Source organism: Neomonachus schauinslandi, chromosome 4 (genome assembly GCF_002201575.2).
Source record: "Neomonachus schauinslandi chromosome 4, ASM220157v2, whole genome shotgun sequence".
In the NCBI taxonomy this organism is placed as follows: Eukaryota; Metazoa; Chordata; class Mammalia; order Carnivora; family Phocidae; genus Neomonachus; species Neomonachus schauinslandi.
Genome location: NC_058406.1, coordinates 11,307,611 through 11,323,781, shown reverse-complemented (window position 1 = coordinate 11,323,781; position 16,171 = coordinate 11,307,611). Strand labels below are relative to the sequence as shown.

Sequence of the window (16,171 nt, the reverse complement as noted above, 5' to 3'; positions counted from 1 at the left end):
GGGGCAGCTACCCCCTCATGGTCGGTGGGGCCCAATACACCCACCCGCCGGCCCCAGCAGCTCTCTCCCCAGACCGAGGTTTGGGGAGATGAAGATTTCGTAGGGGACAGAGCAGAAGCTGTGTCTGAGAGAGTCCTCCCACCAAGGTGACCCTGCGGAGGAGGAGGAGGGCGGGGAGATGGGGACGGCAGGCCCTCTTTCATCGGCTCCGCCCCCTGGGCGCCTGGGCTGGCTCTGGCGCTTTGTCTCCCCGGGGGGCCCCCCACCCTTTCCAGGCTAAATATAGGCCTGGCTGCCGGCCCTGCGCCCCACCCCCACCCCCACCCCCACCCCGTGAGGAATAATTTTAGCAGCCCCATTCATCGAGCGCCTAGTGTGTGCCAAGCATACTGCTCATCCCCACAATAATTCTGCAAGATAGGTACCAAGGAGGTTCAGAGAGGTCAAGCAACTGGCCCGAGGTCACCCAGCTTGGAAGTGGCATGGCTGGGATTTGAATCCTTGTCTATGACTCTAGAAAGTTCTCTGCTGAGTCTAGAAAGCCCAAATCAATCCCTCCTCCTCCCCCTCCGCCCACAACATCCGAGGGTTAAGTGAACTCCCCTGCCCCTATCCTGGCATCCTGTACAGGGAATGCAAACTTGTACATTTTATATAGTTTTTGGAGTGGGCCTGGGCAGGAGGGCAGGGGAAGTTGAAAAGATGCAGCCTTCCAGGGCTGGAGACCTGAGAGTAGGTCCAGGTCACATGATGCCACAGACCCCCGAAGGGTGCCAAGGACCTAGAAAGTTCCCTCTCGTTCAGGTCCAAAGCCGCCTCTTCCAGAAAGCCTTCTAGAGCTACCAGCTCAGGGGCACAGACAAGTCCAAAGAAGCCTAGGCCCAAACTTTGTGTTCAAAAGAAACTGAAACTCAGATGATAGGGCCGCTTGCCTGAGGGTGAGGGCAGACCCTGAGGCCCACCCACTTGTTTGGCCAGCCCTGTCCCCTTAGGGAGTCACTCCAAACTCCTCTTGGTGTGGTGGGGAAACTGAGGCCCAGGGAGGGCTAGAGCCTTGCCCAGGGTCACACAGAAGTTGGTGGCAGAGGTGAGATGAAGACCTGGCCCTCCAGAACCTCAGGCCGGGGCATGTCTTCCAGACCAACCCCCCTCATGCCCATGGCCACCTTTCCATGGCCCAGAGGTAACTCCCTTCTCCCACAGTGTGCCCCCCAACCCCCCGTCCTCCCCAGTCTCCTCCGATCCTAGTTCTGCAGTAGCGGAAGATGCCTTATTCTGCCCTCTTGCTCCCAAGCCTGGCATGGGAAGGGAGCTAAGTGCGTGTTTGTAGGATGTTTTGAAAAGCTAGCAAGCCTCAGTAAATAGTGGAGGGTCAGCACAGACTCTGGAGCTATACCCCTGGGTTCGAATCTTGGCTCTCTCTGCTGCTTCTGAGCTGTGCGATGCTGAGTAAGTAACATAACCCCTCTGTGCCTCAGCTGGCCCATCTGTAAGTGGTGCTGATGGAATCCATTGCCAGGGTTGTTTTGTGATGCGTGTAAAGGGCTTGGCACGTGGTAGCTGACTGGAGCTCACGTATGCCATGCTCTGAAAATGCCCAGTAGGGCTCAGCTACTGTGACTTCGTTTAGATTTGGATCCCAACATCTCCAGCTTCACGCACACCGTGGCTCCCTCGAGGCCAAGACTCAGGCTGGAGGGGCAGGAGAGCCCTGGTGGCTGCTGTCTCCTCTCCATCAAAAGCAGGTAGGCAGAGCTACAAGGTCCCCTGGCCGTCTCAGACGATCCCGTCTGGGCCCTGGAGGTGGAGGTGGGGGGAGAGAAGCCTCCGGAAGCTTTAGTTTCCTTCATCCCATAAACAAAGATCAGGCACCACCCTCCCAGGGCTCCTATGAGGAACCAGAGAGAGATGGTGTTTTAGTATAAGCTTAATAAATGCTAAACTCTTGTTAAAACTGTGCTTGTTTTCTGAACAAGGAAAGCCAAGCTTCTACCCATGGGGCGCTGCCCTCAGACAGCAGAGGGTCCTGAGGGGCATGGTGCCTGAAGTCTGCAGGGATGGTGCCCAAGGCAGGAGGCTCCGCGCAGAGTGGGGAGTGATATTTACAGTCAGCACAGCTGGGCCGGTCCCCAGCTCTGAGGCCCTCCACGGCCGGGACCCGGGGACAATCTTTCATGGGAGTCTGGGGGCTACTAGACTGGGTGTGAGACCTCTGGGCACAAAGCAGGGCTGCGGGTCCTAGGAGCCCCAGAGGAGAGGACAAGACAGCAAATCTGTACCTTCCTTCCATCCTTCCTTGTCCTTCCCTCCCTCCCCTCCTTTTTTAAAAATGTAGTTTATTTATTTATTTTTTTAAAGATTTATTTAGGGGCACCTGGTGGCTCAGTCAGTTGTGTCTGCCTTCAGCTTGGGTCCTGATCTCAGGGTCCTGGGATTGAGTCCTTCATCGGGCTCCCTGCTCAGTGAGGAGTCTGCTTCTCCCTCTTCCTCTGCCCCTCCCCCTATAAAAAAATAGACTTATTTATTTATTTTGCAGGGGAGAGAGAGAGAGAATGAGACGGAGAGAGGCAGAGGGAGAGGGAGAGAGAATCCCAAGCAGACTCCCTGCTGAAAGCAGATCTGGAGCTTGGTCTCACAACCCTGAGATCATGACCTGAGCCGCAACCAAGAGCCGGATGCTCAACTGACTGAGCCACCCAGGCGCCCATCTCCCCTCCTTCTCACACAATTCTTGACCACATGCTATCATGTATAGACATTTTTTTAAAAGATTTATTTATTTATTTATTTGAGAGAGAGAATGAGATAGAGAGCATGAGAGGGGGGAGGGTCAGAGAGAGAGGCAGACTCCCTGCTGAGCAGGGAGCCCGACGTGGGACTCGATCCCGGGACTCCAGGATCATGACCTGAGCCGAAGGCAGTCGCTTAACCAACTGAGCCACCCAGGCACCCCATGTATAGACATTTTAAGGCACTGGGGACACAGTCCTGATGAAGCATGTCTGCCAAGCTGGAAACACATTCACTTACTCACACTTTAACTCACTGGTTCAATAAAGTCTTTCATTTATTTATTGATTCATTCCCTTAACAGAATTTTGTTGAGTTCCTTCACTGTGGACGGTAGGCAAAGCTCTGAAGTCAAACTACCTTAATTTCAACCCTGGTTCTGCCACTTGCTAGCTGTGTGACCTTGGGCCAGTTGCTTTCCCTACCTGAGCCCCTGGTTTCCACATCTGTAAAATGGGATAGTGCCTCACAGGATTGTGGGTAGAGAGACTAATTGAGCTCTTTCCTCCACCTGTGAGCTCCATCTCAATGAGGGCCCTGCTCACCTGTTTAGCCCCACACACCCTCTGCACACTGTCAGGCCCTAGGCTGGTTCCTCGTAAAACCATTTGCCCATTGAAAAAATGTGAACACAGTGCCAGCCACATGGCTCAGGGTCATGATGCCGTGGCTTACAGGTGTGTATTCACGCTGCCTGGGGTTTGGATTTGGGCTCCGCCTCTTTCCTCATCTGCAAAATGGCAGGAAAAGTCGTACCCATCTCTCTGGTCTGGTATGAGAGGAACAGAGGTGGTGTGTGGTGCATATGAAAATATACATAGTCTTGGGGCGCCTGGCTGGCTCTGTCAGAGAGCAGGTGACTCTTGATCTCAGGATTGTGAGTTCGAGCCCCATGCTGGGTGTAGAGTACTAAAAAATAAATAAATAAATAAATAAAATATATATATATACACACACATATATACATGTAGTCATTATCGGGACGAAGGGGGTGTTGGTTAGAATGAAGTTTGGCTTCTGGAAACATGGACCCCACTGGGTGGCCGGCTCAGGACTCTGGCTTCTTGTCCAGCTGTTGCCTACCCTCCCAGCTGGCCCGGACAATGTGCCCTCCAGTCTGATGATGGGGCGACACCTGCTGTTACAAAGCTGGATGTGCAGCCACAGGCCCACCCTCTTCCTTGAGGGCCTCCAACTCCCTTTGCAGCTGTGTCTTTGGGCTCTTCCAGTCCAGGGATTCTCAACCGGCGAAGGGGGGAGGAGGGGCAGATATTATCCAGATTACTCCGTCACTACCTCTCTAGACCAAGTCGCCACCCCTCTTTGTCTGGATTAGGGCGCAGCCTCCTAAGCTTCCCACCCCCCTCCTGCGCCCCCACCCATGACTTCTGGTCCCAGCACAAGAGCTAGGGAAAGTTTTGTTTTGTTTTTAAGTAGGCTCTATGCCCACCTGGGGCTTGAACTCACAACCCCAAGATCAAGAGTCACATGCTCAGGGCGCTCGGCTGGCTCAGTAGAAAGAACATACAACTCTTGATCTCGGGGTCTTGAGTTCAAGCCCCGTGATGGGTGTGGAGATTACTTAAATAAATAAACAAATAAATAAATAAATTTTTAAAAAGTCACATGCTCTACTCACTGAGCCAGCCAGGCGCCCCCTACAAGAACTTTTTTTAAAGGTAGGTCTGGGCATGTCACTGCTCACAATTTCCAACAGAACCTATCTTAAAATAAAATCTAAAGGCCTCACATGATGAGGTCCCTGCCACTCCTCTGGCCACTGTTCCGTGTACACATGCACGTGTTGTCTTCCTCCAGCTGGAGAATAAGCTCCTTTAGGGCAGAGCCTTGTCTGTCTTATCACTGCTCCAGCTGAGGGTCTAGCCCAGAGCCTGTCACACAGTGGGTGCCCAATAAATACTGAGTGAGTGAATGAATACTCCAGCCAGACTGAATGATGCTGGTCCTTCTTCCTGGAACACTCCCCACCCCCGTTCCCTTGCCTTTGTGTGGCTCACTCACTGGTCACACCTTAGTCTAGACATCACTTCCTGTGGGAAGCCCTCCCTGATCTCCTCTCCCCAGAGTGGGCTGGACACCCTCCTCCAGCCCCAGCATTATTCTGTACGTCCTTACTGTTGCACTTATCAGATGCTGTGGTAATAGTCATCTTCCTTTCTTGTCTCCCCCACCAGGCTGTGAGCTCCCGGAGGACTGAGTTATGGCTATTCTCTCTGGATCCCCTCTGCCTAGGAGAGATTCTGCTGGGAAGAGAAGCCACCGGCCCTAGGATTGGGAGCAACCTCCCAATCTGAGCACCTGAGCACCAGGCTTGCCTGGGGTCTGATTGGATCTGTACCAGTCTGGGGGACCTGAGTGCATCCCTCAGCTCCGTGTACCTCAGTTCCCTAATCTGAGCTTCCTCACCCAGGCACATCCTCACAGGATGTCTCTTCCCTGGCACAGAACAAACGGCCAACACACCTTAGCTACTAGGGTTTGTAGGAAACTAGTTGAATAGTCATTGAATAAATATGTGAACATTCGGCAATTTTGGTTTTTAGAGAGGGAATGGGGCAGAGGCAGAGGGAGAGAGAGAATCTGAAGCAGACTCCCCGCTGAGCATGGAGCCTGAAGACACGGGGTTCAATCTCAAGACCCTGAGATCGTGACCTGAACCGAAATCGAGAGTCAGACACTTAACTGACTGAGCCACCCAGGCGCTCCGAACATTCAGCAATTTTAACGAGAAAGCCTTGAGACACACTTCCTCAGCTGAGTTGATGTAGCATTCTGCACAACGCCGTGCATCTTAGACCTGCACACACCCTCATACGCACTCCAGGGACCCCCTTCCCGCTGGGTAACATGACTGCCCCGGGAGGCAGGGACCACCTTGTCTCCCTAGGGGTGCATGAGCCTGGTATGTAGTAGCTGCTCAGGAAATAAGAGCTCTTATTTGTATCTGTTCAAACATGATTCCCCATTACCTTCCTGAGCACACCCCCCACCCCACGCCCAGGCCCTCTTGAGAAGCAGTTCCCCTTATTTCCTATTTTGGATCGCCAGGCCCCACCTGGGCCCCCGGAATTTCCCCATCCCGTGTCTGGACCTCCCAGGGACCCGCACAATTGCACGAAAGCCAGGATGGCAGCAGACAACTCGCTGGCCCTGCCCGTTGCACTGGGGCATCCTCATCCTGCTCGGGTTGGCCCCTGATTTTCACAGTGCTGGCTCCTTCTCGTCTTCGAGATCATACTTTGTTACCCACTCAGAGGCCTTTCCCACCCACCGTATCAGAAAAGCTCTTTGCCCCCCATCACCCCCCATCCCGGCACCCCATTTCAGTTCCTACACGGCACTCATTCCATCATTGTTCAAAATCATCTTTATTTATTTGTTTACTTATTTAACCCTTCCCCTCACCCCCACCCACTGCTCCGAGGATAAGCTCCAAGAATGCTGTGGTCTCTTCCCTAGTACTTTGCAGAGCCTGGAATGCAGAAGATGCTCCGTTAGGATTTGCTGTAGGAATGAATTAGTCTCTTTCCATGCATAGGTACCTTATCCTGCTTCTAGTGAAAGGTGAACAAAGATAAGGAGGAGGAAGGAGAAGACCTTTGAGTGTGTACTTAGTGGCTGTTTCAGATGTCCTTGATCTGATCCAATGCTCTTCCTTGGCTCAGGCACAAAGACTTCTGCTTGGTGGGGAAAGAGGGCTGGGCTTTGGGAACTGCAGCCCCCAACCCCCATCCCGAGCTCTCGAGCCTGCTGTGCCAACCCCCTCCTCCAGGGCCAGGCTCTTCCTGTTACTCTGCCTGCCCACAGACACAGGAGGAGAGGGCTTTGAGCGAGCCGATGACCGTGCCCCAAGCTGAAGACCTTGAGGGCACAGTCTTCAAGGGGTTCCCCTTGGCTTCAGGAGCCTCCTGGGGGACACGTGGACCGACTGGGGAGGAAGCTGGGGCCACCGTCCCACTGCGGGGTGGCAGGGTCCCCCCGGCGTGGGCCAGGTGTCCCCCCCCCAGAGGGGCCCCCTGAGTCAGGTGGGGCCGGTTTTCTCCACAGAACAAGATATAGGTCTTCATTGGAGGAGTGACAGGTCCTAGATGGGGACCGGGGGCTCGGGGCGGCACTGGGGGTGCCACCAGGGAGAGCTGTTTGCCACGAGCACAGTCAATGACAAAAGTGAGGTGAGCGGTGGGGATGGCCTTCTGATGGCAGGCCGGCTTCCCACCTGGAAGGAAGGAGAAGACCAAAGGTTTGCATTAGCACAGTCAGGTGTGGTTCCATTCACTCACTTCTTCCTTCCCTCCGCGAGGGTCTCACTGCCCAATTGGTTGACACACAAAGACCAGAAGAGTGGAGTCTAAGAGCATGGATTTCAGCATCAGGGAGACATGAGTTGAAATCCTGGCTTTTGGGGTGCCTGGGTGCTCAGTCGTTAAGTGTCTGCCTTCAGCTCGGGTCGGGATCCCAGAGTCCTGGGATCGAGCCCTGTGTCGGGCTCCCTGCTCCATGGGAAGCCTGCTTCTCCCTCTCCCACTCCCCCTGCTTGTGTTCCCTCTCTCACTGTGTCTCTCTCCATCAAATAAATAAATAAAATCTTAAAAAAAATTAAATTGAAATTCTTATTTAAAAAAAAAGAAATCCTGGCTTTCCCCTACTCAGGCGTCTGCCTTCTGGAGCAGAGCCCCGGGCCTCAGAGCTTCTGTGCGTAGGAACCTCCCCTGCAGACTCTGGTGCGCCAGTGGGGTGGGGGGTGAGGCTCTGCATTGTTAACAAGCTCCCAGGGAATGCTCGTGCTGCTGGTCCACGGACACACTGTTGAAGTAATGAGGTCCTCGAACAAGGGGAAGGTCCTGCCACCTTTTACAGACGAGGACACTGAGACCCAGCTTGTGCAAATGGTGGTTCTCAGGGAGCACCATGATGCTCTCCCCTACCCCCCACAACCTCGTCCCTAGCCTTGGAGCCCACCAGTAGTGCCCGGGGCTGTCTGTCCTGGGCATCCCTGCGGTCTTACTTTTGTACCCTCCCGACCCAGCTCATGGAGAAGCCATGAGCCAATTGACTTATCAGTGAAGCGGCTCCATGTGAATCCAGAGCCTGGACTCTTAAACAGTGAACTTCTTGAGTTACCCAGATAGCAAATTCTCTTCACTGTGGGCTCTTCCTCATGACACAGGCTCAGAAGGAAGGTCGTGTTCTGGTAGGTTTGTTAACACAGGGAATCAGCAAAGCCCACCACCCATGGCTTGAGAATCCCGGCAGCTCCGGGGAGGGTGTGTGCCCTCCCCAGGCCCACCTCGGCTGGTCTTTCTGTGGTGCTGAGGCCCCTCTGCCACCTCTTACCCGAGCTGGTCTCCAGATCTGTCTCAAGGCCCATGACTCTGGGGCTGGCTTGTTGGTCGCTGGGGTCTTCTGAGTGGGGCGGGGGTCACAGCTGCTGCCACAGTGGAGAACTTCTAGCTCTGGGAGGAGGAGAACTTCTCAGCAGCCTCTTCCAGGATGTAGCTCCCCACCCAAGGACCAGACCTTTTATATTTACTGGACCAGATCCAGATCTGCTGAGTGAATTCCACCAGGAGCCACAGGAACTGGCCCGGGGCAGCTAGCGGATTGCTTTGATCCACAGGGTTATGTCAACAGAATTGTTGTCAGGTCACTGGGAGGCTGTTCTACCAAACAGACCCTATTTCTTTCCACTGCAGCCACTTCCTACCTGTTCTTTGCCTTAGCCTGTCCAGACTTCAACAAGAAAATGGATTTCTCAAAGTCCTGGATGCTGGGAAGTTCAAATTAAGATGTCCACAGATTCCGTGTTTGGTGAGGAGTCACTTACGGGTTCAGAGATGGCTGTCTTTCTGGCAGGGTCTTCATGCGGCAGAATGGGCAGGGGCTCTGTCTGGAGTCTCTTATCTGGGCACTAGCCTCATCATGAGGACTCCACCCTCATGATCTAATCACCCCCCAAAGACTCCACCTCCAAATCCCATCACCCCCGGGATTCAGTTTCAGAATATGAATTTGGGGAGGACACATTCAGTCGACAGCATCCTTTAAATCAACTGATTGTTTTTATTGGAAAAAACATATATACTTTATTATCATTTTTTAAGGGGAATATAGTTGACGTACAGTATTATATTAGTTTCAGGTGTATGACATAGACATAATGATTTGACATTTACACATAGTAGGAAATGCTCACCATGGCAAGTGTAGTTACCATCTGTCACCATACAAAAATATTACAGTATTATCAACTACATTCCCCATTCCCATACTGTAGTTTTCATCTTTATGACTTCTTCATTTTGTTTTAAAATTATTATTTTAAGATTTTGTTTATTTATTTTAGCAAGAGAGAGCATGCGAGTGGGGGGAGGAGCAGACGGAGAGGGACAAGCAGCCTCTGCACTGAGCACAGAGTCTGATGCAGGGCTCCATCTCACCACCCTGAGATCACGACCTGAGCTGAAATCAAGAGTCAGCCGCTCAACCAACTGAGCCACCCAGACGCCCTGACTTACTCATTTTAAAACTGGAAGTTTGTACCTCCTTTGTTTTAAATTAAAGATTTTATTTTTGGGGTGCCTGGGTGGCTCAGTCGGTTAAGCGTCTGCCTTCGGCTCAGGTCATGATCCCAGGTCCTGGGACGGAGTCCCGCATCCGGCTTCTTGCTCAGCGGGGAGCCTGCTTCTCCCTGTCCCTCTGCCTGCCGCTCCCCGTTTGTGCTTGCTGTCTATCTCTGTGTCAAATATGTAAGTAAAATCTTTAACAAATAGGGGCGCCTGGGTGGCTCAGCCGTTAAGCGTCTGCCTTCGGCTCAGGTCATGATCCCAGGGTCCTGGGATCGAGCCCCGCATCGGGCTCCCGGTTCGGCGGGAAGCCTGCTTCTCCTTCTCCCTCTCCCACTCCCCCTGCTTGTGTTCCCTCTCTCGCTGTGTCTCTCTCTGTCAAATAAATCAATAAAATCTTAAAAAAAAAAAATCTTTAACAAATATATTTTATTTTTGAAGTGATTTCTACACCCAATGTGAGGCTCAAATTCACAACCCCAATACCAAAACTCACAACTCTGAGATCAAGAGTCACATGCTCTAGGAACTGAGTCAGCCAGGCGCCCCTATTTTGTAACTGGAAATTTGTACCTCTTAATCCCCATCACCTATTTTGCCTATTCCCCCACCCCCACCCCTCTGATAACCACCTGTTCTCTGTATTTATGAGTCTGTTTCTGTTTGTTTGCAAATTTGTTGGAAATACACTTTAAAATGAAAATTGGTACTGTTTCATTAAATGTAACATATCACTTCTGTACATTACAAGTAACTCTGTATGGTATAAGAATAATGGTCCCCCAAAATATCCATGCCCTAGTCCCCAGAACCTGTGAACATGTTTCCTGACACAGCAAAAACGACTTTGCAGTGGGGTATTTCACTTCTAACATCAATTCTGATGTGTGTGTTTGTTTTTTTCTCACACCAGCAAGCAATTAACTCTGTTCCGACACCACCTACCTGGAGATAGAAAGATTCCACTGATTAAGGGCTCATTCCCACATGACTGCCAATCCCCGCATTGCTCATGCTAATTGTTAATTCCACATTGTTATCTGTGATTCGGATTTCTAGATCAGAGCGTCCCATGACCCCCCTTATTTGCTAGAGTGGCACAAAGAAGTCAGAGAAACATTTTATTTACTAGATTACCAGGGTTTTTTTTTTTTTTAGGTTTTATTTATTTATTTGAGATAGAATGAGAGCAAGAAAGATCATAGAGGGAGAGGGAGAAGCAGACTTGCCACTTGCCGCATTGGGAGAGCCCAATGCGGGGCTCGATCCCATGACCCTGAGATCATGACTCGAGCTGAAGGCAGACGCTTAACTGACTGAGCCCCCCAGATGCCTCTAGATTACCAGTTTATTATAAAAGGGTATAACTCAGGAACAGCCAGATGGAAGAGATGCACAGGGCAAAGGATGGAGAAAGAGGCGGAGCTTCTAATAGTCTCTGAGCCGCCACTCTTCCTGAATCTCCTCCACTATGTTCACAATTGATTAAATCATTGGCCATTAGAGACTGAACTCAATCTCCAGCCCCTCAACCCTCCCTGACGTTGGTGGGTGGGGCTGAAATTTCCAACTCTCTAATCACATTTTTTTGGTTCCCCTGGCCACCAAGCCCATCCTTAGGTGACCTAGGGTCTTTCTAAAAGTCACCTCTGGGGCACCTAGGTGGCTCGGTCAGTTGAGCATCTGGCTCTTGATTTCAATTTGGGTCATGATCTCCAGGTACTGGGATCGGGCCCCGCCTGGGGCTCCGTGCTCGGTGCGGAGTCTGCTTGTCCCTTTCCCTCTGCTCCTCCCCCTGCTCACGCTCTCTTTCTGCCTCAAATTAATAAATAAAAACAAAATCTTTTAAAAAATTTAAAAAATAAAAGTTACCTTGTTCATATAACAAAAGACACTTAAAAAAATGATTTCATTTATTCATTGGACAGAGAGCACAAGCAAGGGCAGCGGCAAGCAGAGGGAGAGGGAGAAGCAGGCTCTCCGCTGAGCAGGGAGCCCGATGCGAGACTCGATCCCAGGACCCTGGGATCATGACCTGAGCTGAAGGCAGATGCTTAACCGACTGAGCCACTCAGGCGCCCCCAAAAGGACAACTTTCTTGCTCTCAACACTTGGGCAATTCCAAAGGGTGTGAGGAGCCCTGTGCCAGGAATTGGACAAAGACCAGATATATATATATGTTATTATAACATATATATGTTACTATAAATCACAGTATCACAAGTATGGACTTTGAGAGGGGGAGATTATGCCAAATTATCTGAGTGAGCACAATTTAATCCCACTAGTCTTCAAAACTGGCGAACATTTCCCACCTGGGTTAGGAAGAGATGTGCTGATGGAAAAAGGCCAGAGACAGGACGTGAGACTCACCCGTCATTGCTGGCTTTGAAGATGGTGTAAGGGGGCCATGAGCCAAGAAATCCGGGCAGCCTCTGTAAACTGGAAAAGGCATGAAAAGGGTTTTTTTCCCCTAGGACCTGCATGGAGGAACCTCCCTGGCAACATCTTAATTTCCGCACCGTGAAACCCATGTCGGGCTTCTAGACCAACTGATACAAACTTGTGCGGCTTTAAGCCACTAGATCGTGGTACTTTGGCACAGCAGCGACAGAAAACTGATAGGCTGTGCAAAAGTCAAAGAAAATAAAATTAAATTCTAGCTGGATATTGTTGCTTGTGTGATTTGACTTAAAAGTGACTGGGCACCTGTGGACACCTGTACTCCTGAGATCATGTGATGAGAAGGGCATGTCTCATCTGTGGCCTCCTTCCCCCCAAACCCATAACCTGGGTCTAACCATGAGAAAAATATAGGGAAAACCAAACCAAGGGACATTCTGCAAAATACCTGCCTGGTACTTTGAGAGAAACCATCACAGAAGGGAGGAGACTAAGAGGACATGGTGATGAAAGGCATTGTGGGATCCTGGATTGGATCCTGGAATCAAGAAAGGATATTAGTGGGGCGCCTGGGTGGCTCAGTGGATTAAGCATCTACCTTCAGCTCAGGTCATGATCCTGGGGTCCTGGGATTGAGCCCCCGTCAGGCTCCCTGCTCTGCAGGGAGTCTGCTTCTCCCTTTGCTTGCTGTTCCCCCTGCTTGTGCTCACACACGCTCTCTCTCTCTGAAATAAATAAATAAAATCTTTAAAAAAAGACCCCATGTTGTGCAATTCCATTTATATCAAATGTTCCAAATAGGTAAAGCCATAGACACAAAGTGGATTAGTGGTTGCCAGGGGGCTGGGGCAGGGGATGGGTGAATGACTGCTAATAGGTATAAGGGTTTCTTTCTGGCATGATGAAAATGTTCTGAAATTAGAGAGTAGTGATGGTTGCACAACTGTGTGAATATAGTAAAACCGATCAAAGTAGACACACACTTGCAAAGGGTGAATTGTATGGTATGTGAATTATATCTCAATTAAAGCTCTTATTTATTTTTTTTAAGGAAATGAGCTCTATCCTACTTCTCTGAATGAACTATATTTCCAGGTAACTATGGTCCTAATTGATGAGTTTACACAAGAATTCCAGGTGTACCTGGGTGGCTCAGTCAGTTAAGTGTCTGTCTTTGGCTCAGGTCATGATCTCAGGTCATGGGATCCAGCCTTGCATCAGGCCCCCTGCTCAGCGGCGGGGGCAGGGGGGGTCTGCGTCTCTCTCTCCTTCTGCCTCTCCCCCCACCCCCTGCGTGTGCTCTCACTAGCTCTGTCTCTCTCTCTCTCAAATAAATAAATCTTAAAAAAAAAAAAAAGCGGGGCGCCTGGGTGGCTCAGTTGGTTAAGCGACTGCCTTCGGCTCAGGTCATGATCCTGGAGTCCCTGGATCGAGTCCCGCATCGGGCTCCCTGCTTGGCAGGGAGTCTGCTTCTCCCTCTGACCCTCTCCCCTCTCATGTGCTCTCTCTCATTCTCTCTTTCTCAAATAAATAAATAAAATCTTTAAAAAAAAAAAAAAAAGAATTCCAGCTGGGGAGTCTGGCTGGCTCAGTCGGAAGAGCATGTTACTCTTGATCTCGGGGTTCTGAATTTGAACCCCATGTTGGGAGTAGAGGTTATTTAAATAAATAAGTAAAAACTTAAAAAAAAAAGAACTCCATCTAATAAGTGTGGAAAGAATGATAGCATCAGAAATGCATCATTTTACAACTTCTAATGAAATCATTGAATCAGGGAAGGATCTTCAAAGGAAGAAACTGTTACACGGGCAGTTGATGGGGAACTTTCCAAAGAAGGAATCGGGCTGCTCCCACCCAGACCCACCATTGATCTTAGCACCACTGAAGGGGTCCCTGATGTGACTCAGCAGCATCTAGAACATGTTCTTACTGAAAATGTTGGACCTGAACCTACTTATCCCTCTCCAGCTAATTTACAGGAAATGGAGAGAAGAGCTACTCAGATGACAGCACGAGGAAGCAGAGAAATCCAGAATGTGGGATGTTCTACAGTACATTCTCTGTAATTTGACTTAAGATTCTCTCCAAAGAATATTCTTTAAAAAAAAAAGATTTTATTAAAAAAAGATTTTATTTTTAAAATCTTACATCATGGAAACGTAAGACAATTTTTTAAGAGTTGCACACTGAATGATATGAGGGTTGAATGACATATCTGGGGTTTGCTTTAAAATACTTCAGTGAGGGGCACCTGGGTGGCTCAGTCATTTGGGCATCTGACTCTTGATCTCAGCTCGGGTCTAGATATCAGGGTGGTGAGGTCAAGTCCCATGTTGGGCTCCATGCTGGGAGTGGCGCCTACTTAAAAAAGTAAGAAAGAAAAAGGAAAGGAAGGATATATTAAGTACTTGTAGTAAAGCAACTGTTGAATCTGGATGATGGGCATGCAGAAAATATTTTATTATTTTATCTAGTTTTAATATTTTATTATTTTATATAGTACTTTATTGTTTTTTCATTTCTTAAGAAATATTTATTTATTTATGTATGTATTTATTTTAGAGAGAGAGGGAGTGGGGTGGGGAGGGACAGTGGGAGAGGGAGAGAATCTTAAGCAGGCTCCACACCCAGCACAGAGCCCCACGTGGGGCTTGATCTCACAACCCTGAGATCATGACCTGAACTGAAATCAAGAGTCGGACACCTAACTGACTAAGCCACCCAGGCGCTCCTTCTTTCCTTTTTTTTCCTTAAGTAAACTCTAGGGCACCTAGAGTGTACTGCCTTTGGCTCAGGTCAAGCATCTGCCTTTGGCTCAGGTCATGATCCCAGGGTCCTGGGATCGAGTCCTGCATCGGGCTCCTAGCTCAGCAGGGAGCGTGCTTCTTCCTCTCCCTCTGCCTGCTTATCCCCCTGCTTGTGGTCTCTCTCTGTCAAATAAATAATCTTAAAAAAAAAACCAAAAGGGGCGCCTGGGTGGCTCAGTCAGTTAAGCGTCTGCCTTCGGCTCAGGTCATGATCCCGGGGTCCTGGGATAGAGCCCCGCACCGGGCTCCCTGCTCAGCGGGAAGCCTGCTTCTCCCTCTCCCACTCCCCCTGCTTGTGTTCCCTCTCTGGCTATGTCTCTCTCTGTCAAATAAATAAATAAAATCTTTAAAAAACAAAAAACCCAACTCTACACCCAACATGGGGCTCAAACTCACGACCCCGAGACTGAGTCACAGACTCCACCGACTGAGCCAGCCAGGCGTCCCTAATTTATCTAGTACTTTATAACATTTTCCATTTTCAAAATGGACGTGAATTAAAAAGTGTATGTCAAGGATGCCTGTGAAGAGTTAAGAAAACCGTTTCATGACAAATAAGCAGAGAAAACATCGTTGCATTTATAAATTATTATAGTGTTACATAATTCATGATTTTCAACGTGTGTGTAATCAAATTGATAAACTAAATTATATAAATAGACATTTGTCAGTTTATCTACAGCCCTTCAAGTTATAGCCACAAGTTAGCCAACCACTGAAGTGCTCCTTGTTGGGAAAAGGCCCACGTGTAAATAATAACCGAGCTTTGGGCGGCCATTAGGGTGGAGGGTGGATGAGGTTTTGGCTGGAGGCTCCAGAGATGGTGAGGGGCCCTGTGTGTCCCTGGGACAGCTAAGGGGAGAGGGCATTGGAGGGAAGAAGCCCCGGGGTGGAGGGAGTCAGTTAGCAATAGACTGCAGCAACACCCCCTAGTGAGAAACCAGGCAATCATCACCCTTCACTCATTCCAGCAGCAGGGGTATCCTTAGCTCCTGCTCTCAGCCACCTAGCCTGAATTTGTAGATTCCTCCTTCTGTATTGTTCTAAGGAATTTCTGGCATCTCAGCTTCATCTAATGAAGACCACTATTGGGTTTCAATTATCGATCAACCAACTGTGCTATTAGAACCATTCTCAGCTGTTGGAGCTGGGACATTAAAACCCCAAAGTCTCTTGGGGTTCACTTTATAAATTTATAAATTCAGCCAAGTTTAATGTTATGTTCCTTCCTCCCTGACTTAACATGTCTAAGTTACATGTATATTCTCTAGGTTTCAGCTCACTTATTAGCTAAGGCTTGCTTTTTTTTTCCTTTCCCTCCCTGCTTGCTTGCTTTCTTTCCTAAATCAGTAAATCACCTCTAGGGTCAGACCACGGGCTTGTTCCCTGGGGCACTTTGGACTGGGCCAGATCTGGAGACCAATAAAGGATAATGATCTCTGAGGGGAATCAGCATCTCTTTGCAAAGTAGCTTCCTCAGATAAGGCCATGACGTGCTTTCCAGGGAAAGCAGGGTCAGTCTCATTCAATGGGAGGAGGGGGCTGCATCGAATGCATCTAAGGCAAAAGAGTTTCACTGAATTTTGG

At 49.6% G+C, this 16,171-nt stretch overlaps 1 protein-coding gene across 1 annotated transcript; it reads right to left on the bottom strand.

Annotated features, from left to right (window-relative positions):
• Positions 1-6,599: 6,599 nt before the first annotated feature.
• Positions 6,600-11,754, bottom strand: SRARP (steroid receptor associated and regulated protein). Its single transcript, XM_021684381.1, has 3 exons — positions 11,748-11,754; positions 8,146-8,214; positions 6,600-7,027 (listed from the first exon to the last, which is right to left on the bottom strand). The coding sequence occupies exons 1-3, from the start codon at positions 11,752-11,754 to the stop codon at positions 6,600-6,602; spliced, it is 504 nt and encodes a 167-aa protein (XP_021540056.1).
• Between the last annotated feature and the right edge of the window lie 4,417 nt (positions 11,755-16,171).